General features: G+C 41.7%; 3 protein-coding genes across 10 annotated transcripts in view; 2 read left to right on the forward strand and 1 right to left on the reverse strand.

The window, feature by feature from the left end:
• LOC118417794 (inositol monophosphatase 1-like) overlaps nucleotides 1-9,234 on the forward strand; it is a 19,849-nt gene extending 10,615 nt beyond the window's left edge. For both annotated transcript variants that reach the window (XM_035823516.1, XM_035823517.1), the window contains exons 4-9: nucleotides 1,189-1,293; nucleotides 1,702-1,747; nucleotides 2,663-2,771; nucleotides 5,688-5,802; nucleotides 6,349-6,509; nucleotides 8,324-9,234. In XM_035823516.1, the coding sequence (XP_035679409.1) occupies nucleotides 1,189-1,293; nucleotides 1,702-1,747; nucleotides 2,663-2,771; nucleotides 5,688-5,802; nucleotides 6,349-6,509; nucleotides 8,324-8,418 (631 nt within the window). In that variant the 3' untranslated portion in view covers nucleotides 8,419-9,234. The remainder of the gene's footprint in view (nucleotides 1-1,188; nucleotides 1,294-1,701; nucleotides 1,748-2,662; nucleotides 2,772-5,687; nucleotides 5,803-6,348; nucleotides 6,510-8,323) is intronic.
• Nucleotides 9,235-12,885: 3,651 nt separating this feature from the next.
• LOC118417790 (solute carrier family 35 member G2-like) lies at nucleotides 12,886-17,878 on the reverse strand. Of its 5 annotated transcripts, none has more exons than XM_035823512.1 (3): nucleotides 17,842-17,878; nucleotides 15,078-15,191; nucleotides 12,886-14,504 (listed from the first exon to the last, which is right to left on the reverse strand). In XM_035823512.1, exon 3 carries the CDS (start codon nucleotides 14,492-14,494, stop codon nucleotides 13,460-13,462), a length of 1,035 nt encoding a protein of 344 aa, XP_035679405.1. In that variant the 5' UTR covers nucleotides 14,495-14,504; nucleotides 15,078-15,191; nucleotides 17,842-17,878; the 3' UTR covers nucleotides 12,886-13,459. The 5 variants fall into 5 exon arrangements, with proteins under 5 accessions (XP_035679405.1, XP_035679404.1, XP_035679402.1 ...); XM_035823511.1 differs by having other exon boundaries at nucleotides 15,078-15,205; nucleotides 17,842-17,862; XM_035823509.1 differs by lacking the exon at nucleotides 17,842-17,878 and adding an exon at nucleotides 16,143-16,274 and having other exon boundaries at nucleotides 15,078-15,205.
• A 9,022-nt stretch (nucleotides 17,879-26,900) lies between these two features.
• LOC118417784 (plasminogen-like) overlaps nucleotides 26,901-27,053 on the forward strand; it is a 10,181-nt gene continuing 10,028 nt past the window's right edge. For all 3 annotated transcript variants that reach the window (XM_035823501.1, XM_035823500.1, XM_035823502.1), the window contains exon 1: nucleotides 26,901-27,008. In XM_035823501.1, the coding sequence (XP_035679394.1) occupies nucleotides 26,943-27,008 (66 nt within the window). In that variant the 5' untranslated portion in view covers nucleotides 26,901-26,942. The remainder of the gene's footprint in view (nucleotides 27,009-27,053) is intronic.

Genomic DNA, 27,053 nt, shown 5'->3' on the forward strand with positions numbered 1-27,053 from the left:
CTCACCATATACACCGAGGATAAGGCGGGGCATTAACGTTATTATCATATAGCCTATCCAACTGACAGTTATTTCACACAAATTCCTTTATAACAAATAAACACTTTAATACATTACATAGAAATACATTTGCAATATATATATTGTACAATAGTGTGTATATATAATACAAACATTAAACTATTTCATCATCATCATTTAACTAATAATTTTAACTAATCATCTGTTTGTGAGATAGCATATCAGCATCAACATGTGGCTTATTTGCAATACAAACTACATGTATTAAGTGGAGTCCTGGTACCCCCCATGCAGAGCCTTTTCACTTGGGCACAACAAAGTACGTATATACGAAGTGATTTAGGAAGGTACTGGCTTAATCACGTTAGAAAGCCATAATGAAAATGTGTAAAATCAGCATAATTCCTTTTCAAGTATCCCTATATTCCCCATGTGGAGCCCTAATTAACATAACCAATCAATCATAATATTTTTGACAGTTATGCATGGTTTACACACAAACAACAGTACAAAAAAAATTCATAACTGTCCCCTGTATAATGGTGCGGTCCAAAAAGTGGTCGGTTATTCTAATAACCGACCACTTTTGAGGTTACTGCCTGATAACCCATGGGAAATGGGGGCCTCTGATTGGCCAACTCCATCTGGCTATATGATAATGTACCATAACAACACGGGATGGCAAGTAAATAAAGCTAACTTGTTTATGTATTGTAAAGGTTAAAATGAATATTTCGAACTGACCACTGTTACGATAATAATATCCGTGTGTGTGTGTCTGTGTGTGTGTCTGTGTGTGTGTCTGTGTGTGTTTGTATCTCTGTGTGTGTGCGTATGTGTGTGTGTGTGTGTGTGGTGCCTGTCGACGTCTGTCTGTCTGTGTGTGTGTGTGTGTGTTTGTGTCTGTGTGTGTGTTTGTCTCTGTGTGTGCGTCTGTGTGTCTGTTTCTGTGTGTGTCGGTAGTGTTTGTGTGTGTTGACTGTGTTTTCAAGTGAAGAAAGAGAGGCAGAGATCCACAAAAAAAACTGGGTCTCACAGTCTCACAGAACCAGAAGCGCAACTGTAAAATTGCTACCAATTGAGCCACAGGGACATATTTGTTTTGCTACATTATCATTGTTATTGTTATTGTTATTGTATAGGTCATAACATACTTTTTGTTGCCAGTTTCATAGGTGAGGAGTCAGCCGCGGCAGGTGAGAAAGTAGAGTTGACTGACAACCCCACCTGGATCATTGACCCTGTGGACGGTACCACTAACTTTGTGCACGGGTGGGTTTGAAAAATTTTTGACATATTCTAAGTTAAAGTATTCTGTTGAAGATGTTAACTTCAATATCTGCACCAATTGATGCATGACACTGGGAGTAATGGTATATCTCACTGCACATGGGACACCGATGCGGCACTGCGGGGTTCGTTCACTGACACTGTGGCACTGTTGTGTTTTTTTCTCCAATTTTCTATAATTTAGAAATTGCGTAATACGTAAAAGTAGGATGTAGACGACAACCAAATATACAAACGTACGTATACGTAAGAAAATTCGTCCTTTACCTCTGAAATTTGTTGAGTATTTGTTGAAATTTCGAACCTCGCAGTGCCGCACCGGTACCCCAAATACAGTGAGATATACCACCTTAACGACCAGCAAATAAAATTTTTTCTGCCATATTTCAGGTTCCCGTTTGTGGCTGTGTCAATAGCGTTGTCGGTAAACAAAAAGGTAAGCACGTACGCAAACATTGTAGCCATATGCATTAGGGCTGGGTACCGGTACAGAAAATTCAGGTCCAGGTCCGGTTCAGGTCCAGAGGATCAGGTCCAGGTCCGGACCTGAACCTGGACCTGATTCAGTATGACTCATACCAATGGTCCATTTCATGATCACTAAAAAGAAATCTGTTTGGTGGAGTATTAGACTCATACTGGCGTTTTAAAATACTACAACGCTAACTGCACCTATACGATGGGCTGTAAAACTTGGTAGAAATTACTATAAACTCTACTCTGCTTCACTCTTGTTATTTTCTTTCACCTACAAGTGCCAAAACGTGTGAATGCCTGATGAAATAATCTGTGAATTTTCTAATCGGTCCAACATCCGGTCCACCTAATTTTTTCAGGTCCGGTTTTTCTGGACCGGTCCAATAAGAAAAACTGGTTTTGTACCGGTACGCTGTACCGATACCCAGCCCTATTATGCATAAAGCAACCGACGGACCAACAACGGCTCTAAAGGTGGTATCTCACTGCACTTGGGGCACCGGTGCGGCACTGCGGGGTTCGAAATAGTACTCAACGAATTCAGAGATACAGAGAAAATTCTCTTATGTTTTGTGTATTTTGTTGTTTTCATACTTTTACGTATTACGTAATATCTAAACGCTAAACAATCGGAGAAAATAACACAACAGTGCCGCAGTGAACAAACCCCGCAGTGCCGCACCTCTGCCCCAAGTCCAGTGAGATACCACCTTTAGGTTGGCAGGATTTTGCTATGGTAGGTCGTGTAACCGCAAACACAACTGTTACATCTTATTTCTAGGTATAAGAAAACATTGTTAAATATTGATTTAATAATCTGATTAAAAATTTATCAGCAGTAATAATGGTGTGTACGTTTGGGTATGTATTCCAGGTGGTGGTTGGTATTGTTTACAACGCCATTCTAGACTACATGTTCACAGCACAGCTAGGGAAGGGTGCCTTCATGAACGGAAAGCCTATCCATGTTTCTGGACAAGAAGGTACACATGCAGTATTCTCTGTTTATCTTCTGTGACATGATTTCATCTTTTTTATTTCATTTTTTTTGCTCCAAACAGTCTCCAGAAAATTACTTATGTTTGTGGAAAAACGCAGCAAAACGTGTAAAATGAACATTATAGGTTAGGACTGGGTACCGGTACAAAAAATTCGGGTCGAGGTACGGTCCAGGTTCCGGACCTGAACTTGGACCTGATTGTCGACGTCTGTGAAAGCTTGTAAATGGGTGATACATAAAACAATGCTGCTAAGGATTCTGTTTAGTGACTTACACTCACGTTTTAAAATCCTCTTTTCATGTAAACAACTTCGACCAAGTTTGACAGTAGAAACTTGGGGTTAAAATGATTATCAACTCTCTATTACTTCGCTCTAATTATTTTCTTGGACCAGTAAGCCATAAAACTCGTGAACGCCTACTGATATAATAATCATAATTATATTTCAGCCATACCATATATGGTATGGTGAAATATATTGTATTCGTAATGTTTCTTTCTTTCTCCTGTCAAATCTTTAAATCGAATCATCTCCGTCGTTCCAGGACCGAATGACCTGAAATTTGGCACAAGAGTAGAGTGGGTCAATACCGAGGTGTTTTTTTCTCATTTTTTTCATATCTGCCTCTAAAATGATTTTATTGAAGTTTAAAGGTCACGTTTTGACCACAACGGTATATTTTGACCCCCTGTACCATTGAATTACAATGGAATGACCTTAAATTTGGTGTAGATAGGCATAAGATAGTTGGTAAAATGATCCAAGTAAAATTTTTGGCATGAACCAATTTCAAATTATTAATTTCTGCACTTTTCTGAGGGGAAATTGGTTTTCTTTCGGCCTTCTCCCGTGAACTCCCGTGACCCCAGAGCCCACAGGTGCCAGGTGCCAGCGGTCTGGGGAGAGCGAGAGTTAATTACTTTATGGACGCCAGCCAATCAGCGACGAGAAAGGCGAATGCTAGTTAATATTCATAAGCGGAGCCTTGCAATCCCGTTTATACACAAACAGATGCATATTACAGCCTTACACTAGTTACAGTGGCCATATGTTACCCTGTGCCCGGTTTGAAATTGTAGTTTGCGAGGATTTGGAGTTAAGACAGGGTCATTTGAGCGGTAGCGGACGGTACGCGTGCATTGAACGTCAGAATACAAGTCTGTGTCGATGAATTTACCAACATTCCGCATGGCGATATCAATCATTTTTGGCAGATTTGACTTTGGGGGTTAGTTGAGACAATCGAGAAAATGTTACTTGGCGGAAAACGCGGGAAAATTGGACAGTTTGCGTTTAGTTTTGATACGTAAGTTTGACAGTGGCGAGAATGCATGTATTTTTTCCAAAACAAATGTAGGTACTTCTAACGTTAGCGTTGTTGTTGTTCTTTTTTGACGTAAACTTTGTACATTCAAATAACTTTAAACTGCCAGAGTTTGAGCCCAATAAAACACTCTCAGTACCAGAGTATCACTACTGACCTCCGAAAAGAAACCCCCGAACAAGGTAGAAACTCCTATCCTCCAGGTCTCGCACGCTACGAGCAGGAAATTACAACACTCAGACAGGATTACGTCCGATGGCTGATTGCATACAAAGTAAAACAATTCAAGAGTGGTATGCAGGGCATATACTTACAAAGAATTCGAAGGAAAATGAAATATATAGATAAAGCCAAATCAAGTTAACTTGTTGGTCCTGGGATTTTTCAGAAAAGAAATGAAGCGACAGGGTGGTAAAATTCTTGTAAAAATTCGAGACGTCTCCGTTTATGTAATGGCTCATACAAAACAAGAAGATTGAAGTTTTTAGCTTGAAAAAAAACAACAACAACAACACACTCCTACTACACAACACCTGCACCTGCTTGACAATTATTAAAACGTATGCCCTACTTGATTAAAAAAACTATTCAATGCAATAATAAATGTACCCACATCACAAGGAGATTATGACGGTACTTAGACCTAGTTATCCAAGTGGAAATTGTTGAATGGCGTCATGTAATTTCATGATGAAAATCTTCTGAATGGAAGATGCGTTTTTTTTTTCACTCTCGGAAAAATAGGAGCTGCCGCAATTCTAAAAGTCAATCAGTTATGCATAGGCGCTCCTGTGGAAGATTATATTCTTCCATATGGGCCCGGTTCATATTGGGCAAGCTCTGTTTTGACCTGGAATCAATTCACAATATTAGTTCTCTTTTGGGGATAACTTACAGTCAAAATGTTCCATTATTGCGCAGGGGTGACTTGGAACAGTCCAATGTTGCGTGGGAATGGGTATGGCTGAAATATGCTGTATTTGCACCCAAGCAAATGTTGGCCTTTCTAGTGATTATAATCGGTTCATTTTCTAATCGGTCCAAGATCCGGTACACTGTTTTTTTCGGTTATTGGTACAGACATCAAAATACAAGTAACTCAACATCAACGTACATTTCAAACATGCAGGGATCAGCAACATTTTATTTTGTTTGTATTCAAGTTAACGCTAGTTTACCTTTATTCGTGGGGTAACCTATATCCCGAGACCTGAGTCTTTATTAGGGATATTAAATCAACGAACCAACGGTGCCAAATTTTGCAATTTGAAAACAAGGTCCGTCGACTTAATGTACCTAAATATGTGACGTGTTATTGAAAATAACGGCTATAGGTGGATAAATGTGATGTAGGGTTACTCAGCATACACACATTCAATGTTTTCAGTCTGTTACTTACTGGAACCGTTGAACATGTCACAAATTGATCTTTCGAAACGGACGTAAAACGGGGGTCCCGTGTTCGAAGAGGAGCACGTATATTATTACCCTTATTAATGAAAAAAATACTGGGTACCTACTGGCTGTAAATAATACACCAGATGTAATAATATTATTGTTATTTCTACTTAAGATATCAAGAAGACCCTGCTTATCGCAGAACTTGGGAAGAGCAGAGACGCAAAAGTGTTGGATATAATCTTCGGAAATCTGCGGGAGTTCTACAATGAGGAAAATATAACTCATGGGTAAGTCTGGACAAGAACGTAAAAATGTAATTCTATGCCTGGGATCGTGTGGCGCAATAGGCAGGGTGTCACAACCCAGAGGTTCTGTGTTCGAATCCGTTGATGTGTTAAGTTCATATGTGCATCTCTTCAATGTCTAAAGTTTTGGTGGTGTGCTCTTTGTAATATGTATGCGCCTTCATCGTAACATGCGCCTCCAACACATAATAATATACTGTACAAAGCTGTTGGACAAGAGGGTAGACAGGAAAAAGACAAAGAAAATGCCGTGGTTTTGAGTTCGCGAAAGCAGCCAACTTGAAAACCACGGTCATTTTTTTTCTATTTTGTTTTCGACATACAATGACAATGTGGCACTGCTCTCAAGTAAAGTGCTTTTCCCAAGGGAACGACGTCGGAGGCACGGCGGGTATCGAACTAAGGACCTCAGCCGAACACTCTACCAGTTACACCACATACGTCACCACGGTCATTTCTGCATTTAAGTTAAAGTGTTTAACTCTGACCTTGATACACTATGGCCTTACACCATTTGTTTTACTTCAGGTGCAGAATACTTGGTTGTGCCACTCTGGACATGTGTCAGGTGGCCAGCGGTGCTGGAGACGCATATTACATGTCTGGGAAGTACGGCATTGGTGTGTGGGACATGGCTGCAGGAGCGCTGATAGTCACGGAGGCAGGGGGAGTAGTGATGGACACCACAGGTAGGAATGGGGAGTAGTGTGAGACACCACAGGTTCGAATGGGGAGTAGTGTGGGACACTACAGGTACGAATGGGGAGTAGTGATGGCCACCACAGGTACGTACTAGGTAGGAATGGGGAGTAGTGATGGACACTACAGGTAGGAATGGGGAGTAGTGTGGGACACCACAGGTAGGAATGGGGAGTAGTGTGGGACACCACAGGTAGGAATGGGGGAGAAGTGTGGGACACCACAGATAGGAATGGGGGAGAAGTGTGGGACACCACAGGTAGGAATGGGGAATAGTGTGGGACACCACAGGTGCGAATGGGGAGTAGTGTGGGACAGCACAGGTAGGAATGGGGAGTAGTGTGGGACACCACAGGTACGAATGGGGAGTAGTGTGGGACACCAAAGAAATTTGGAGTAGTGTGGGACACCACAGTTAGGAATGGTCGAGTAGCGTGGGACATCACAGGTAGGAATGGGGGAGTAGTGTGGGACACCACAGATAGTAATGGGGGAGAAGTGTGGCACACCACAGTTAGGAATGAGGGAGTAGTGATGGACACTACAGGTAGGAATGGGGAGTAGTGTGGGGCACCACAGATAGGAATGGGGGAGAAGTGTGGGACACCACAGGTAGGAATGGGGGAGTAGTGATGGACACCACATGTACAAATGTAGGAACAGGGTGTAGTGTGAGATACCACAGGTAGGAATGAAGGAGTAGTGTGGGACGCCACAGGTAGGAATGGGGGAGTAGTGTTGGACACCGCGGGTAGGAATGGGGGAGTAGTGTGGGACACCACAGGTTGGAATGGGGGAGAAGTGTGGAACACCAAAGAAATTTGGAGTAGTGTGGGACACCACATTTAGGAATGGTCGAGTAGCGTGGGACATCACTGGTAGGAATGGGGGAGTAGTGTGGGGCACCACAGATAGTAATGGGGGAGAACTGTGGCACACCACAGTTAGGAATGAGGGAGTAGTGATGGACACTACAGGTAGGAATGGGGAGTAGTGTGGGGCACCACAGATAGGAATGGGGGAGAAGTGTGGGACACCACAGGTAGGAATGGGGGAGTAGTGATGGACACCACATGTACAAATGTAGGAACAGGGTGTAGTGTGAGATACCACAGGTAGGAATGAAGGAGTAGTGTGGGACACCACAGGTAGGAATGGGGGAGTATTGTTGGACACCGCGGGTAGGAATGGGGGAGTAGTGTGGGACACCACAGGTTGGAATGGGGGAGAAGTGTGGAACACCAAAGAAATTTGGAGTAGTGTGGGACACCACAGTTAGGAATGGTCGAGTAGCGTGGGACATCACAGGTAGGAATGGGGGAGTAGTGTGGGACACCACAGATAGTAATGGGGGAGAAGTGTGGCACACCACAGTTAGGAATGAGGGAGTAGTGATGGACACTACAGGTAGGAATGGGGAGTAGTGTGGGGCACCACAGATAGGAATGGGGGAGAAGTGTGGGACACCACAGGTAGGAATGGGGGAGTAGTGATGGACACCACATGTACAAATGTAGGAACAGGGTGTAGTGTGAGATACCACAGGTAGGAATGAAGGAGTAGTGTGGGACACCACAGGTAGGAATGGGGGAGTAGTGTTGGACACCGCGGGTAGGAATGGGGGAGTAGTGTGGGACACCACAGGTTGGAATGGGGGAGAAGTGTGGAACACCACAGTTAGGAATGGGGAGTAGTGTGGGACACCACATGTAGGAATTGGGAGAAAGAAAGAAAGAAAGAAAGAAAGAAAGAAAAAGAAAAAAAGATTTCCAATTGAATCTCATCTCATATTTTCCCCACTTAGGAGGACCGTTTGACATGATGTCCAGGCGTGTCCTGTGTGCGAGTAGCGAGAAACTGGCGAGGACGATAGCGGAAGGGCTGACGCAGTTGGACTAACGCATTCAGTAACTAGAAAGGCAACATTTTTGCAAAAATGCAGGATGTTTTCCCTCTAGCATTGTGTCAAGCTACTCGCATACAATATTGTACCATTAGGCTTCGCCATTTGAAAGTAGTGTGTGTGGGTGAAAAAAAGACTTTGGGCTATGAATGGGGGCATCTGAGTAGCTTGACGTGATAGCCAGTGCTGGTAGACAGCCCAGGTAGCCAGGCCTGGTGGGCAGTCCAGTCTTTTCCGTATTCCTTTTGTTTTGCAAGGGGGAGGAACGAAAAAGGACACTCCAGCAAAACATAATCATAAGATAGAAGTGTTCCTGGCAAATCGCTTCAGTCAAAGCGTGATGTTATGTGTCGTACGTTATACCTTGACGAACAAGATACAATTGTACTTTGACGTCTTGAGTAAAATACAAGCGACCAGCGTTTTTTTTTCTATTCTGTCTAGAGCTAATTGAAGACGAATATCACTTTTTGATTGTTTGCCCCAAATATTCTGTTATATGCAATTCACTGTACACAAGGCTATCATACAACATATCGGAATTTACCTCAATAAACGTAAAGATAGTAAATTTACTTCCATTATGACACGTAACAACCCTTTCATGGTATACACCGGAAAATATATTAAAGAATGTCTGGGCGCTAGAAATCAGTGTAATGATTGTAAAAGACCATTTTCATCCCATATTATGCACCATTGTATAACCTTGATCAGTCTTATATAACTGTATTCATGTATCAGTAGATGACGTGATTTGTGCCTTGTACATTGAAGCGCAATAAAGTTACAAAGTACAAAAAAGTACAAAATCTTGCAGTTATTCGTGTTTTTGTTTCAAGTCTTTATTTCTAAACATACTACAAGCAGTATATACATCAGTACACACAAACAAATGGGGTATATATATATATATATATATATATATATTACAACACGGTGTATTCCGTATGGCCCAAGGTATCTTACAACACGGTGTATTCCGTATGGCCCAAGGTATCAGCCCGACCGGGACACAAAAGGCCGGAGGGTGATCCGACCCGCGGGAGGGCTGAGAGCGAGGGTGATGCGGAATACACCGTGTTGTATTTTATTTATGTCATACCCACCTGAGAATACCACTGTTTTGATGCGAAATGCGCCAGAAGTTGATTTGTTGCCCTCGAAAAAAAATGCGTTGCAACAGTAATGTTCCAACGTCCGAATCAGGTATTCGAACTTTCGATGGCGCCGTAATCGGCCCACTCGAAACAGTTCGATTAATTCGAATGGAGCCCGGGCCGTACGGAAAGTTATTATCCGGTCCGGAACACCCGTATCGAACGTTTTCGCGTCACAGGTATGACATAAAGAGAGTTACACAATGGGTAGATTATCAAGACTGTACACCTGTTGTAAGTAACGACCATAACTCAAAAAGCAGTTTCCGTAAAATTAACTTTCCTCACGAAGCTTCTGAATAGTTTTACTTATGACAGCCAAGCCATATAGTAACGATAACGTATTTAGCTATGAAGACCAATACATTGATTACCACGTAAACATTTGGAAGATGAGCCAAGTAAACTTTGTCCTCACACCCAACAAAATTTCCTTAAAGTTAATACTTAACATTGACAGATAAGGTGCTGCTGTGTATATAGATGAAATCAACAACTACTTTCCAGAACCCATGTGGGGGGTGGGGGGTTCTCCTGTCGATTGGACAGATGAGGAGGCAGACAGGCTTTTTGCCTGTCTTGCCTGACCTGCACATGCACCAGAACCCATGCAGTCTTTCACATAATAAAAACACATGCTCGTAATCTTCTTAACATCTACAAAAACTACACAAGTTGTTATGTCGAAATGTCCACGTATACATTAAGATCCCACATGGTAGAAAACAATGTAATAGCTTATAGTTTAAGTGCGCTACTTGCCTATCAATAGAATAGTTCGTCGGATTAGTCATATATTCTGCCAGTTATAGGCTTACAATAAAATGTAGCTTCCCATTTATTTAGGACATATGGGGGTACATTTTTTGCAATATAATTTTTTATAAAAGTCAGACGTTTTTGGAAAACATCAGGTAGGTATTTCAGACTTTTGTTTTCTTTCTGAACTGCAACTTTAATTTTCCTATGGCATTTGTTTACAATAAGTAATTCTTGTATTCATTTAAGTTTTCGGAATACTTATATATATAAAGTACCATTAAAAAAATCATGAACATAAACAAAACGATAGTTATTCCAATATGGGTACAAAAGTGTTTCCCTTTGATATAGCTTGCTTGTTTCCCCAGATTATCTGGTTTGTGTTGTCACATATTTACTTGTACCAGGCATGAATAACTTGTTCATAGAAGACAGGTATATTGTACAAAAGTTCATGTTGTTCTACGCTATTTATTTCACATATATTCCAAAGATAGATACGTAGTAAAGGGGTATATCTTCATGGGCCCTTTCCAAGATTTAAACGAAGAAGCCAGAAGAACATATTTAACACAGTCAATGTCAAACATTCTTCATCCTCCTTGTTCAAAATTTCCAATAAGTGTTTTGCGTTTAGGCCTTGCCTGGTGAATTAGACATATTGTTCTACTAAAATGCGCATACCTTTTGTCCCCGCAGATTTTACCATAAAAAACATCAAAACAAGCTGGTTAAAGTCGACCTACCTTTAAAACTTCTGCTCCTATTAAGAAATATCTTTAAATCTGTCAGTAACAACGTTTTAAAAGAGACAAGTTTTGTATTTCTCCTGATATCCAAATACAAGTGTATCCTTTCGTCCAGGTATACACCACAATAGTCTGTGTAACAAAAACTCCGCTGTCCAGGGCTCTAACTGGCCCCTCCCCGCGGCCGGCGGATGTTTGGCGGGCTGCTATAAGCGAGATTTAATCAGGCTAACACCACAAAGACTCCGCCATATTACACCAAACATTGTCTTTTGCTAAGAACACCATCTTATAATCATCAAGACGTTTCTTTTGAAGAGGTGGGCAAAGGAGAAACCATGCATGTAACAATGCGAATCACTGTTGCGTTATGTGGAAAAGACTAAACTTTACGTAACCAACACCAAGTTAAATTGGGACTTACCCCAAATTTTCAGCCGACTCCGTCAGCCTTGTTCACGGAATGGACCCGTCTGCTGTAGCTTCCGGGCGTGACGTCAGGGACACACATCTGCAGCAGAGGGTCGTAGATGCCAGATAGCCTGTGTCACCCCCCGTCTCTGTTCAGCGATGGACGGTGGGCCCGGATGTACACAGCCTCCTTCACTCCTCTTGCAAAGAACTCCGGCTCCGAGTCAAGGATTTTGACTTTTTCAAGTGAAACTGAGTGTCCTGGCGACTGTTGCGTTAGTCCATCTGCGTCAGCCCCTCTGCTATCGTCCTCGCCAGTTTCTCACTACTCGCACACAGGACACGCCTGGACATCATGTCAAACGGTCCTCCTGTAATCATTACAACAACTGAATTATTGTAATGTCATTGGAGCAACATTGCAATGGATCAAAAACGCCACCTGGCAATCCTTATTAGCATTGCATTAATCGCGGATAGGCGTCGCTATGAAACATCATGCGTACAGATTCTGAATACATCAAATCAAAACATCTTATGTTTAACAGTTTTGTCTTTAGCAACAACAACCAATATGTATTTAATTGTATCTGAACATCAATATGTGTTTATGTGTGTTAGTTTGCTTGTTAATTTGAATAGCGTTCAGCACCAGGGCAGTTCGCTTATTTGTATAATGACTACTGTTTGACCTGTACAGTAAAACCTGTCTATAGCGGCCACTAAAGGGACTGGAGAAATGTGGCCACTATAGGCAGGTGGCCACTATAAAGAAAATGTTGATCAATTGACCACGATCGTACGAGCAATACGTTACACATGATGTCAGTGCCCACTAATCTTTCTCACCAAGTAACATTGTCTCAATCGTCTCAGAATTCAAATTACCCTGTCAAAGGGGGGCTTACCGATCAAGGAAAATAACAAGAGCAATGTTGAGTTTATAGTCATTTCTACCAACTTTTACAGTCAATCGTACAGAGGCAGCTAGCCTTGTATGATTTTAAAACGCCAGTGTGAGTCGAATACTCCACAAAACAGACTTCTTTGTAGCGAAATGGACCATTGTTGTGAGTATCGTCAATTACAAGTACTCACATATCAGTTGAACAAGAACTAGACTGGACTGTCCATGTTCAAGATATTTTGTGCAGGAATGGTTTCCAAAGTGTTTGGTTAAACCCTGCCGTTGATGCCAAACACTTTGGTCTTAAGGACGCATTCCTCTCTGGCTGGTGACAAGGAATAAAGAGTTGTAACTAAATAAAAACTTATTCCCAAATCAAAAGTCACTTCACATTTGAAAATTACCGGTACCTTTTGTCAATTCATAATAAAGATTTTATTGTTAAAATAACCAAATTAAGAATCAGAGGCAATGTCCTTCATGTCAAGATGGTGTTGAAGACGAATATCATTTCTAATGGCATGCCCTGCATATAACACAGAGAGATAAAAATTAGTGAATATGATCACATGTAAACGTAGTGCATCCTTGCCAAAGACAAGCACAGGTATTTTCAATCTACTTATGTCATCTCCAGACTACATATCTAAGTATCTAGGCCAATACATATGTTATAGAAAATAGAGAATGTATTGTACATTAGCAGACCTAATCGTTTAACTTGTATACTGCACTACGAGGGGTGATCAATAAGTCCTCGGCCTCACCCAGAAATAATAAGCACAACTCAAATGTTGAGGCACAACTTCATAGTATGGAGCCTTTTATCAATATCCGCCAAATTTCAAATCATTGCAGTCATTATTTTACAGGCAGTCGTTTTTTGCATATCAGAAGGTAATAATAAGTGGCGAGAAAAAAGTGGTGTGAATTGTGATCAGTTTTGTGGTGTATGGCGGGAATGGTGGCAGCATTTGGATTTGAGTGATTGGTGTGTTGTATGAAGTGATGTGATGAGTTGACTGGCAATGTGACCTTGTGGTCTTGTTCATACTGAATCAGGTCCAGGTTCAGGTCCGGACCTGATCTTCAGGACCTGGACCGTACCTGGACCTGAATTTTCTGTACCGGTACCCACCTCTAGTTCACGACGTTGCTGCTTAAGATTTGATCTCCAGGTCCATAGACCGACCACCGTCGCCCCTACCGTTACTATAATTCCGCCGCATATTTTTAAAACGTTAGGCACCATCTCTAGAACGAAGAATCCCAGGACAAATACCAAAGGAACGGTCAGGACCTTTACAATTTGAACTGTTGCGGCAGTCTCATTATGAATGGCGGCAGCGTTGCTCAGATATTGCATTGCACAAGCAAGCGTCTGGGCAACTAGTAGCCCCCATGTATCTGGAGAAAAACTCCACTCCGGCTTCTCTACTATGTAAGCAAGAGGCAAGAGGAGGATACCACCAATGCTGTAGTAGAACATGTGTGTTACAAGAGGAACGCCTCGTTTGGAGAGCCATCTCAGTAAGACCCAACACAGGGTGAGGAGAATACTAGCAGAAATTGGATAAAGTAAAGTTAGTAATTGTTGTTGCACAGTCTGATTGTTAGTCTCCTTGGCATTCATGGAAACCCCGACCATGGTCACCCCACAGATGCAGATGACCATCGCCACGACGTGGACGACAGTTGGTCGTTCCTTGGTGATCAATGCTGCTAGTCCAATGGTGAGGACGGGGACAAGGCCGTACACAACAGAGCTGGTGTTTCCCTGTACATTTACATGTAGATAAGACAGGCACAAACACACGACTGCTGCAACGCGGAGTATTCCTCCAACAACCAAAACAGCGGTCTCCTTCCAACTTTCCCTTCGGAGTTTGGGTCGAACGGCAATGGTAAGCCTTAAGACGAAGATCATATGCGCGACTTGGTTCCAGAAGATGGACTGAAAGTTCTGTACGCCTCCTCGTTTGGTTAGACGCATGAGGATAGAAGTCAGTGCGGCTCCAGATGCAACCACCACTGCGAGTAAGACGCCAAGGCCCGACTTAAGGATGCTCCTTAGATGTTGCATATCTGCTAGTCTGTGTAACGAAAGAAGTGATACATACGTTGAGCATGCAAGTAGACAAAAGACTAAATGTACATAATTTACTGTAAATCATACAAATAAAAAATCTGGTTTGCATAATTGATGAATTATGATTATATAATCATATTCCAAACAAAGTATTTAATTTTATTCAACGCAAATTATATTCGGGTCCATATGACGGGTCTTCGCTCATATCTCACTCCACGCCAAGAAAACTGACGAAAACTCAGAAGTAAAAAGCATGTGGCTTATCAAGATAATTATGCTTTGACAAACACAGACAAGGAGGGTGCTTTATCTTAAAATCAAGTCAGTCACTTAAAATAGCAACAGATATTTTAGTCATGCTATCTTTCATGTATTTCATTATTTTACTCATGTCCTAAATCTTTTAGAAATATTTCCACCATGCTAAGCTGAAAATATGGAGGACGGGACAGGTGCACTTTAATTCAATTTCAATTATTTGTTGTCAAAAGTTAGTCCCTTTATGCAAAGTCTTTGTAGTTAGGCAGATTCGAAGAATTCAGAAAGGAAGTATATCATGACGATGATGACGTACCTGGAACGCTGTCTGATTTTGAAACGAACGTGGTGGAATTTTTGTCCTGAAAGACAAATTCCCGTTCTTCGTTCTTGTCCTGAAGCCAGCCCAAGCCGAATATCAACTCAGTCGCTTAAATAATGGGCCTAGTGAAAAAAATAAATTCTTCAGTTACGTCGGTGTAGGTTAGACATCCAGATAATAAGATACGCCAAAAAGTAGTTACACAAGCAACTGGATATGGTTTTGGAAATGGTCAGACGTTTCAACTGAAATCCACCAGTTTTCGTCACTGAAGTGATCTGAAAGAAACAGGTCTTTTATACCCTAACTAGGAATGAAGACAATTTTAGATGTCCAATAGGAGACGTTGTATTGTAAGACATGTGTCTATAGCTTTGTTTCCTATTTACATCCAAAATGTCAAGCGTTCTTTAAAACTACCCAGAGAAGATGCCCCTACTGTACTTGGTCTACAAGTTAGGCCCCACTAACAAGTACTAGTATGAAATTATTTTCCAAATACTGTAAGTTCATTAAGTTCGCGAGATTTTTAAGTTCGCGTATTTCGCTGAGACCTCTGCTTCGCGAAGTCATCTACTCGCGAACATGCATGTTCAATATCGCCCCCCTCCCCACACCCTGCGTCCAAAAGATCCAGTCTCTGAAACTACGTGTTTACTATGATAGCATCTTGTACCAATGACAAGACTCAATTGATAACAGACTATTCATTCTTTTCAAACCGAAATAAAAGTTGATTCAACACATATACAATACATGGAGTCATTATTGTATAGAAAATGTGCCACTGGCGACCGGAGGAAAATTAAAGAAACATATCGGCTTTGTTTACTAACAAAACTTACGTACACTCCGTGACATGGCTGCGATAACAATTTACGTAGTACATTATCCTAGTTTAACTAGATTTCTACAAGTTACAAACAAAACAAAAAATAAAACTGAGTAGTACTGGTCTTTACAAATACAAGTAATGGCTATGGGATTACAGCAAGATTTACAACAATAATAGCGGGGAAATTTTCACGACTAGAAACGTGGCAACAAAACTCCACTTACATGTCGAAAAAAAGACATTCGTTTCCTAATTCTGAGTTAGAACTGCTGTAAATATAGGAGGTATAAACTCTTCACCTTCTTGTGTACAATTTGTGTCCACAAATTACGCTGAAAGTTAAAAACTTAGCGCGGTCTTTCACGCCGAAAATAAATTTCAAAATGGCGCCCGCGTCGCTTGTGTTCTTGTGTTTGGCGTGGGTATCCCGTCAGCCTATGCGGCAAATGTGATTGCGACATATCAGAGGTCATTGGCCCTGTTGCGTTCCGTGCGCTACTAGTATCGTCAAATCACGGCCCAAACAGGCCGAAATGAGCCAACAATGAGACAGTGGCTTGGTAGAAACACATTTTTTATTTGAGTACACCAACTTAAGACATTGTTTGAAGGGCAACTATGAACTCTAATGCGTAAATGGCACCTTTGACGGCATGACTGGTGTTGCGGTGTGGATGGGAGGGGGGCACTCGCTACCGTCATAGTACCGGATCCTAACTTTTGAAAAATAATTGAAACACCCGCTCGCGAACTCAAAGATCTCGCGAACTCCCGATTTGCTAAAACTCGCGTACAGTCAAACCTGCCCAAGTCGACCACCCTGGGGACCGGGAAAAAGCGGTCGATTTGGACAGGTGGTCGGTTAGAAGAGTATCGACTCACAACATGCCCGATGCATGTTTAAATGGTTTCCTTTGTGTTTAATGGCAAATAGCAAGCACACGCACGTGCATCCGCCGTCATTTTTATTTTGAACATAACATCATAATGGCAGTCAAAATCCGACACAAACTGGCTGAATTCGGAAAAAAAATCGTGCTAAATACCATCGGAAATCGATGACACCTCAAGGCTGAAAATGACGCGGCCGTTATGGGCAGGTATTTCGTCCTGTGCGGTCCCAATTTTTGGCGGTCGCGTTGACCAAGTGGTTGCTGTGAAGTGGTCGCTTAATGCTTACGCCAATGGGGAAAATTTTCGGGACCGAGAAAAAGCGGTCGTAATGGCCAGGTGGTCGCTGAGAAGAGGTGGTCGCTTGGGTAGGTTTGATTTACAGCATAGTCAAACAAAAGGTACATTATTGTCTGCATCGAGATTGTCGATCCTTGATTTCTAATACAATTCCTATAGACTGTACGAATCTACATCTACATCCGTGTACCCTCAAATGACCCCGCATGGGGGGGTGGTGTGAGTTGAGGCTCTCGGGTTAGGGCGGGCAGGCCGCCTGCCTGGCACGGAAGCACTCAACGTTGGGAGCACTTACAACCGTGCCAAGCAGGGCGTTCCACTCAGGGATGGTACGTGGGGAAAATGAGTTTTTATATGTGTCGGTACGGGCGAAGATGGGCTGGTATTTGTGGTCGTTGCTTCCCCGGGTGCGGCCTTGGTGTATTACAAATGAAAATATCTTAGTACTCCATACATTTTCGTCACAATACAATGTATCAGTTGATACAAACTGCTACACACAGAAACTGAAAGATAGTGACATATTTTGCTAAACTCTATGATATTCAAATCTTTTCACATAGTCTGCGTTACACAATGCCTATCGAGAAGTTAGAACGAGATTTGGTCTTTCTACTCTCACATAACAAATTTTACTCTAGTCATATACCCTTTTACATTTTGCAGTGTTTTCGCCAAATCCATATTCTAATCACATAAGAGGTTATAAACATGGTGTATCTGTTTTCCTACCTTTACCAATGTCTCTACAACTGGACAAGATTTGGAGAGTACTTCCGGACGTTTTGAGTGACATCCATCACTCTTCGTCAGCGTCACTGGAATGAACTGACAGAACAAACCAATAAGTGCATCTAACTGGAAAAACCTGCCCAGCAAGTCAAGGCCCACTAACTCGTTCGGAGCGTATGCTAATGTCACTCATATGTAAATTATGTATGCGTAATAACAACGATTAGACAACACCATTGAAAATAACTAGTATTGTTTCCTTTATGAATCGTCGTATTGTAAATATGTTTTCCTAATTTTACAAGAAATGCGTGCACAAAACTGGACCAATTGCCTGGCGCTTGCTTTGTACTTGGTAGGTCGTGAGTTTGCTTGCGGTTCAAGTTGTACCAAGGGGACTGCCCTATTTATTTATTTTATTTATTTATTTTATTCATTTATTTTATTCTGATACATTTCAGCCCTGTAATTGGGTTGGTAAACTGGAGAAAGATGGCGGTAAATACCACCAGATTTACATATAAACAGCCTGCCATATTTCAATAATGGGCACACCTGGAGTTTTCCAACCCAATTATTTCACAATCACAGGATTTAAACAGTTTGAAAATTTGGAAATACAATATAGGATTAAAACAAACAATAAATCAATGAATCAATTACAGTATAAGTACAAGTAAACCAACAAACAGCTAATCTGTTCCCCTCTATAGAGCGGGGACAGCGTTCTACTCACTGTGTGCCGGTGCCACATACCGGGGTGCCCTCCCCATCCGCGCTTCTCCCTGCAACAGAACTCTGAAGTTCTGCCTTTCTTCGGCAGAATTTTTTTTACTATACTAGACCACTTACTGCCACCTCCACAACGTTATGGTGGGTAGAATGGTTAGTAAATGTTGTACAATAGGAGTAAAAATAGAGTCTGTTGTAGCTGAGCAACCACGAATGGCGGGCGTCCCTGGAGCTGACCTCTGACGTCTATATGATCTCATATTAGTAAGTTCAAGGAAAATTTGCAGTTCGACATGAGAGCAAAATTCCTCAGAATGCAAGTGAGACGTCATGCCTGAAGTTTCACCAGCATTTGTTGCACGAAAGAGCGGATTCGGGGATAGTTTTCCGACTAAAAACAAAATACAGACCTGGCAGTGGATGATATTAATCGCCCATTCCTCGTTAACTGGGAAAATTGGAGGTAGAAAATTGTAAAAAAATAAAGTTGTCCAAAACGCTTACCTGCTGGTATGAACTTGTTACCACTTATATCGACTATCTTTTGCTATTTTTGTCTGGTGCTAACACGCTTAATTTTGGAGATATTTGATTTTTAGTAGGCCATGTCATCTTTCCTACAATTTCGTAATAGAGAGCATATTACTACACAGAGAAATATTACAGCAAGTAATAGTGGATTAACAACAGCCAAATTAGCTATTTTCCAACCCAAAACCTTCAAATTACACGCCAATGAGAAATATTTAACCGCCGTGTCATTTGTTTCGGAATAATGTATTAATACATGTATATATATGTCTGATCATCATATATAAAACAAACAAAGAGTTCATTGACTGAGCTGGTGGAAAAAAGAAAATCAGCATCCCGCAGGTCTTACCAACAATGAAATTATTTATGGTCACTTGTCCCACCTTCAAAACAATGAAACATTGAACAGGTGTATCCTAAAGGCCAAATATTACCTTTTCTGCCTATCCCAGGTTCCATGCCGTAAAACATAGACTATTAGAGTATGTTAGTGGTTTCAAAGTGATGTAAGTGTCCAGGAATTCAAGAGCCAATTGTAAAGTTTTACAGTTATGTATCTGTTGTAGTCGAAGACGTTGCCATGAAGCTGTACATGTAATTGTAAATGTAACAACGTCCAGGACTTCAAGTTCCAAGTGTTAAGTTTTATAGCCATGTATCTGCTGTAGTCGGAGATGTAGTCGTGAAGCTATGCATGTAAATGTCACAATGTGTGTAATTATTATCATTTTTCAATAAAGCTTTTTTTTAATAAAAAATAAACATAAAGAAATATATATAAAAACAAAGAACGTTCCATGTCTCGACATTGACACAAAGTAAGCGTCACAATACCAAATCCAGTGCGTAAAGTTTCGGCCTGACAACTCGTCACTTAGGGACGAACTCTCGTATCGTGGCCGTAAGTCTTGCATGTTATATTATGTTTCTAGCTATATTTCACCCAGCCAAACCGTAAATATGAGAGGGAAATATGTTGTTTTTTTCCTGACATTTCTTCTCATTTTCTTGTCAAATCTTTAACTCGATTTCATCACAATCATTTTCGGATCAAATAACCTGCCGTCAATTTCCCAAAAATCAATTGCAAAATGATTCATTCTCATGGATCAAAAGCGTCACCTAGCAATGTTAAAAAGAATTGCAACAGTTCGAAGACAGGCATCGCTTTGTGAATAGCATTATGCTATGCCTAAGCAACGGTTTAGAAACACACAAACAATATACTGACGAATAAGTAACATGTTTTAAGTGAGTAGTGTCAATTTACGAACCTTTAGTTTCGTAGATCAAAAGCGACGACCAGAAATCCTTGTCAGAACTTCAGTTTTCTATTATCTAAGAATCTTCGCTATCATGCATCAAAAGCGCTGCCTAGTAATGTTAACGAGAACTGCAAGACTCTGAGGTCAGCTGCTACTTTGCTTCAGTTGACGGTGAGAAAATTCTCTTGTTGGCATCCCCGTACACACAGATATCTGCCTGAATTGGGAAGATGTTTTCCTCTCGTACAATGCCGATGGTCTACATCGCAAGGCTATATTAAGAATGGAAAGATATCTCATTTAGTATCGCTGAGTGAGCCTTAAAAGTAAAACTCGTGGTTTAGATTTTTTTTCTGTCTTCGGAGATGGTCAACATGACGAGAAAGTAACAAAATTGGCAAATATGTTGTGTTGTAGGCTAATGGTTGTACTTGTAGAAATGACAGTAGCCAGGTAGCCATGGCTGTAGTTATAGAAGTGAAACTAAAATGTAGATAGATAGTTGTAAAAGTGGCTCCAATATGGAAGCCATGCGTGTTGTTGCCATGTCGGTAACTGATACAAGTCTACCGCACCTAGTGTCACCTTTGCTACATCAGTTCACGTCTTGAATACAGAAATGAATGTCTTGTAGGCTGTGATACCATATTTCGTGGCTTTAATCTTTTTTACGTTTATTGCGTATATTTGGAAAATGTTACCCATCTTGTTTTGTTTTTTCGCCCTATCTCACTATTTTTGCCGTCTGCAGAGGATGTCATCCATACAATTTACTTGCTGTGGCCTTAATAATTCTATGACATCCTATGGAGACCTAGCCTGGAATCCAGCCGTGTTGTGCTTTGGTCGCTGTCCCAAGGTACGCTTCCTGCCAAAACGTCTGATGTTCGTTACCATTCGAACGATCGGCATTTGCATATTCGCAGAGATTTTATGTGAGATTTCTGATTGACTGGTTCAAGCGCTCTTTCGAACAGGCGTTCCATTATCATCAACGACTCATCTTCTTCGAGACTATTGGAACGATCTGATAAAAAAAATCAAACTCTTACCATTCTCGGTTGGCAAGAGGGTTATTCAAACACCCTCTCTGTTGAGAAAAGCCTTATTTTTTGCGTGATTTCTGATTGGCTGAATTATGGATGGTTCGAGCGCTCGTTCGAAAATCCAAGATGGCCGACAATATCATGATGAAAAGAATAACCAGCTTATTTTCACTCGAATTTCATCACTACTTGGTATTTTGTTACAGAAAACATTCAAGTGAACGTTTTCAATCCATTCAATTTGATGGGGTTTTAGCTTTATATGTTGAAAAAATGTATCTTAAGAGAATTAAGGTTGATAATCCAAGATGGCGGCTAGCTAAACTACAGATGACGTCATTTTCTGACGTCATTTTGACGTCGTTGCGTCGGCTTTTGACAACAGAAGTCTTGAAACACCTAAATATTAATGAAGAACCTTTATTGGTACCTTTTTGTGTGAAATATTGAGGTATTATGGGAATTCCCCATTTCAGCCAAAAAAATCAATTACTGACGTCATAATTACGTCATATTACGTCATAATGATGTAAAAAATTTCAGGAATTATAAAACTTGACGAGCATAGCACCCCTTCCAAATTTGATGATCGTACAGTAAGCCGTTTTGAAAATACGAAGGGGGGTCGAATGAGCTGATGTCACCTCTTTCCGACCATGAGAGCTATATAGTTACGCACCTAAATCGTGACCGCAGTTTGTCCAGACACAAGACATTAAACCCGGATGTTCCTCTGCAGCACCACAGAAAGTCGAAAGAGGGCACATAGTCATTCAGTTTGAAAGTATGTCCGTCCGACCGATCAGAAGGCCCCATTTCTTATTGATTATGACGAAGTAAAGACAGAGAAGTCATCTAAATTTAACACCGGATCCAATCAGAAGGAGAGCTCACAAAACATTGACAAGAACAAATCCCTCGAGCTCCTCCTCACAGCAGGGAGGAATGGTCATCATCAGTACAGTTAACAAAACGACTTGTCATGCCAAGGTTGCAAAGTTACGAATATTTTCTGCGGAAATTTTTGCTTCAAAATGAAATCTGTAACCTCCTTATGTAATATTAAAAACCCTTGTCCTGTTGGTGATTTTTTTGGCCAATTTAACCTCTCAGAGCCTGATTTCTCCAGCAGATCAGTAAAACTTGACCTGTTCTGTGCTGCTACAGATTTACTGCCCCATTCTATGGGCTTTGCAGTGGTGTGCAACTTTTACATGAGAAATACACCAAACCAATAAAAATACAGCTCAGCATGTCAAGGGTTGAATATGTCCATCCCGTATATAAACGGGTTCAGCAGGACAAGGCTAAAAGGACAATTGTGAATTTTCAAAATTCATTTTACAGAAATTCAACAAAAGAAGTTACAAGTATGGTAGATCTATCAAGGGAACATGTATGCCTCATATAGGTTTTCGGATGGCCATGGGCGACATGACTACTCCTCGGTGGAGTTATTCAGTGGTTATAGAAAATGACCCGGCCTCATGACACCGTGCTTTTGTTGGATGTCCATCGCTCTGCGGTGGTGACGTCAATGGCTTCAGTGGCGCCTCAGGTGCGATCGCAGCCCGAATGCCGAGGCGCGTGTTCGTCCGCACATCGGGCACACGGCGGCGGTGCTGGGGTTGGGTCTTCTCTCTTCCTTCTTGTCTCGTCGTTTCTGGTCTAGTTCGTTCAGTCTGTTGTTTTCAAAGTTTGTCATGACACCGTATTCAACGAGAATTAGGCGGTCATTTACCATTTATTGCTGTCGGTTCAGACATGTTCTCACTTGCTCTAAACTTTGTGTCCAGCGCAACGAAGAAACATTATAACTGTGCAACAAATTGGAAAGAAATTTTACAGTTTTACCAGAGGTTGAAATGGCGTTGTAAAGACAATAAAATATCCAGACCTGAGACCAAATATTTAAAAAAAATGTCTTTAAGCTGTCCTAAATGACCACAGACTGGAAAGGTTGTGACCTAGCGCTGAAGGGCTAGGGGCTGAGATAGTTGTCCACAGGCCGGTGGCACAAGTGACTCAGTACAACAAGAAACGGCCAGCGAAGTGTAGCATAAGGCCAGGAAGACGGAGAAAGTCCCAGAGAGCCTGCTATGGAGGCCAGGACAGTTCGTGTCTGGAAGGGACAGAATGGTGAATTTACAGCGTAGCTTTCTTCTTCTAAAGATCAAATGCTGTCAAAAACAAAAGGGGCAGAAGGCAAATTACGGATAAACATAATACCCTTTAATCATGAATATTGTCTTTTTTTTGTCTCAGGAAAATGAGATCAAAGAAAAAAAGGAATGGCCTTTGACTCTTGAGTCTACAGGGGATGATTATTCATAAACAAAAGATACTGCCGTCAGCGTCTTTTAGTCTGCCATTAGTCAAGAAAAAAAGTTTTACCGTCTTAGCCTCAAGGACGAATACCATGAAGAACTAAACAATAGCCAAAGTATTAGATCTTGAGGGGCCAATTAAGTAGGAACAAAAGACGCTGTCACCGTCCCCATCGCAGTCTTCCATCTTCGTGTAAAGCGCAGCCAGAAACAAAGGAGAGGGAACGAATCTGGGCAAACAGGTGTAGAGGATGATACTACAGTTTTTACCAGATGATGCAAAACTTAGGACATTGTTCACTGATTAATGAAATCTTTGTTTGCTCATTCATTCATTCAAACTTAATTGAGAAAGGAAGAGTCAAAAACACTGCAACTCACGAACAAACGAAATTTTACAGCTGTGTCCGGATGGTGCAGTGTTTGAATGCAAACCCGCATCTTGTCACATTATTATCACAAATGAACATTACTCAGCCTTCAGGCCATTTCTGGCAGTTATGAGTAACTGCAGAAAACTGGTCGGCTCAATCTGGTGCGACTTCTTGTTGGGTACACATCGACAGGTGAGTACGACGCTTGCGTTACGCTGGCTCTCGCTGCCCCTAACTTGCCCCTAACGTTTACAGTCAAACCTGTATTAGGGGCCACCTCTACAGAGGGGCCACCTGTCCATAGTGGCCACTTTTTGTCCCTTGGGTATTTTATCTACAAGTTGCCACCTCTATACAGAGGCCACCTGTCTATAGTGGCCAAATTTATCCGGTCCCTTGAGTGGCCGCTATAGACAGGTTTGACTGTATCTACTTTTAAAACAAGTATTTACGCCCCCCCCCCCCCCCCAAAAAAAGTACGGACGGGTTGAGCCCTTAGCTTTAAGGATATCTGACTCGGGTTCAAACTTGGGCTCAAAATTAAGAAAGTGGCCACCTCGATCAGTTATCACGGTCCAGTGGTGCATCTGTGATTATTTCGTATGTTTTGCTCGTTGTCGGTCACCAACAGGTGAGTGCAACGCCTGCGTTACTACAGTATTACTAAGCTGTCCCTGCCGCTAAATTGCCGTAAACGTTTGAAACAGGTGTTAACGCGTTGCCCTTTGACGTGACTTAGCACGCTCTGTCCAAACCGAGGTGTCCCATGGCATTTGTATTGTGCCATTGTTGTTCAGGGGTTAGGGTTGAGGTGGCTGACTCGGGTTCACACCCGAGGCGCCCAATTTCTTTACTTCGACATTTTTGTGGGGCGATTTTTTCGATATTTCTTTATTTTGTCTTCACTTCGAATTTATCACGGTACTGTTGTACATCTGCAATCTTTGTATACGTTTTGCTCGTCTTCGGCCAGCAAAGAATGCATGAAATTTTTGTTTCAAAAATTAGTGGCCGGAAATTTTTGTTTCAAAATGAAATCTGTAACCTCCTTATGTAATATTAAAAACCCTTGTCCTGCTGGTGATTTTTTGGCCAATTTAACCTCTCAGAGCTGATTTCTCCAGCAGATCAGTAAAACTTGACCTGTTCTGTGCTGCTGCTGCAGATTTACTGCCCCATTCGATGGGTTTTGCAGTGGTGTGCAACTATTACATGAGAAATACCCCTAACCAATAAAAACACAGCTCAGCATGTCAAGGGTTGAATATGTCCATCCCGTATATAAACGGGTTCAGCAGGACAAGGCTAAAAGGACAATTGTGAATTTTCAAAATTCATTTTACAGAAATTCAACAAAAGAAGTTACAAGTATGGTAGATCTATCAAGGGAACATGTATGCCTCATATAGGTTTTCGGATGGCCATGGGCGACATGACTACTCCTCGGTGGAGTTATTCAGTGGTTATAGAAAATGACCCGGCCTCATGACACCGTGCTTTTGTTGGATGTCCATCGCTCTGCGGTGGTGACGTCAATGGCTTCAGTGGCGCCTCAGGTGCGATCGCAGCCCGAATGCCGAGGCGCGTGTTCGTCCGCACATCGGGCACACGGCGGCGGTGCTGGGGTTGGGTCTTCTCTCTTCCTTCTTGTCTCGTCGTTTCTGGTCTAGTTCGTTCAGTCTGTTGTTTTCAAAGTTTGTCATGACACCGTATTCAACGAGAATTAGGCGGTCATTTACCATTTATTGCTGTCGGTTCAGACATGTTCTCACTTGCTCTAAACTTTGTGTCCAGCGCAACGAAGAAACATTATAACTGTGCAACAAATTGGAAAGAAATTTTACAGTTTTACCAGAGGTTGAAATGGCGTTGTAAAGACAATAAAATATCCAGACCTGAGACCAAATATTAAAAAAATGTCTTTAAGCTGTCCTAAATGACCACAGACTGGAAAGGTTGTGACCTAGCGCTGAAGGGCTAGGGGCTGAGATAGTTGTCCACAGGCCGGTGGCACAAGTGACTCAGTACAACAAGAAACGGCCAGCAAAGTGTAGCATAAGGCCAGGAAGACGGAGAAAGTCCCAGAGAGCCTGCTATGGAGGCCAGGACAGTCCGTGTCTGGAAGGGACAGAATGGTGAATTTACAGCGTAGCTTTCTTCTTCTAAAGATCAAATGCTGTCAAAAACAAAAGGGGCAGAAGGCAAGTTACGGATAAACATAATACCCTTTAATCATGAATATTGTCTTTTTTTTTGTCTCAGGAAAATGAGATCAAAGAAAAAAAGGAATGGCCTTTGACTCTTGAGTCTACAGGGGATGATTATTCATAAACAAAAGATACTGTCGTCAGCGTCTTTTAGTCTGCCATTAGTCAAGAAAAAACATTTTACCGTCTTAGCCTCAAGGACGAATACCATGAAGAACTAAACAATAGCCAAAGTATTAGATCTTGAGGGGCCAATTAAATAGGAACAAAGACGCTGTCACCGTCCCCATCGCAGTCTTCCATCTTCGTGTAAAGCGCAGCCAGAAACAAAGGAGAGGGAACGAATCTGGGCAAACAGGTGTAGAGGATGATACTACAGTTTTTACCAGATGATGCAAAACTTAGGACATTGTTCACTGAATTATCAAATCTTTGTTTGCTCATTCATTCATTCAAACTTAATTGAGAAAGGAAGAGTCAAAAACCCTGCAACTCACGAACAAACGAAATTTTACAGCTGTGTCCGGATGGTGCAGTGTTTGAATGCAAACCCGCATCTTGTCACATTATTATTACAAATGAACATTACTCGGCCTTCAGGCCATTTCTGGCAGTTATGAGTAACTGCAGAAAACTGGTCGGCTCAGTCTGGTGCGACTTCTTGTTGGGTGCACATCGACAGGTGAGTACGACGCTTGCGTTACGCTGGCTCTCGCTGCCCCTAACT

This window comes from Branchiostoma floridae, chromosome 6, assembly GCF_000003815.2.
Source record: "Branchiostoma floridae strain S238N-H82 chromosome 6, Bfl_VNyyK, whole genome shotgun sequence".
Taxonomy (NCBI): Eukaryota; Metazoa; Chordata; class Leptocardii; order Amphioxiformes; family Branchiostomatidae; genus Branchiostoma; species Branchiostoma floridae.

Bases quoted from the DNA above. Each gene is read 5' to 3' on its own strand.
- LOC118417790 (XM_035823512.1), bottom strand. From the start codon at position 14,494: ATGCAACATCTAAGGAGCATCCTTAAGTCGGGCCTTGGCGTCTTACTC.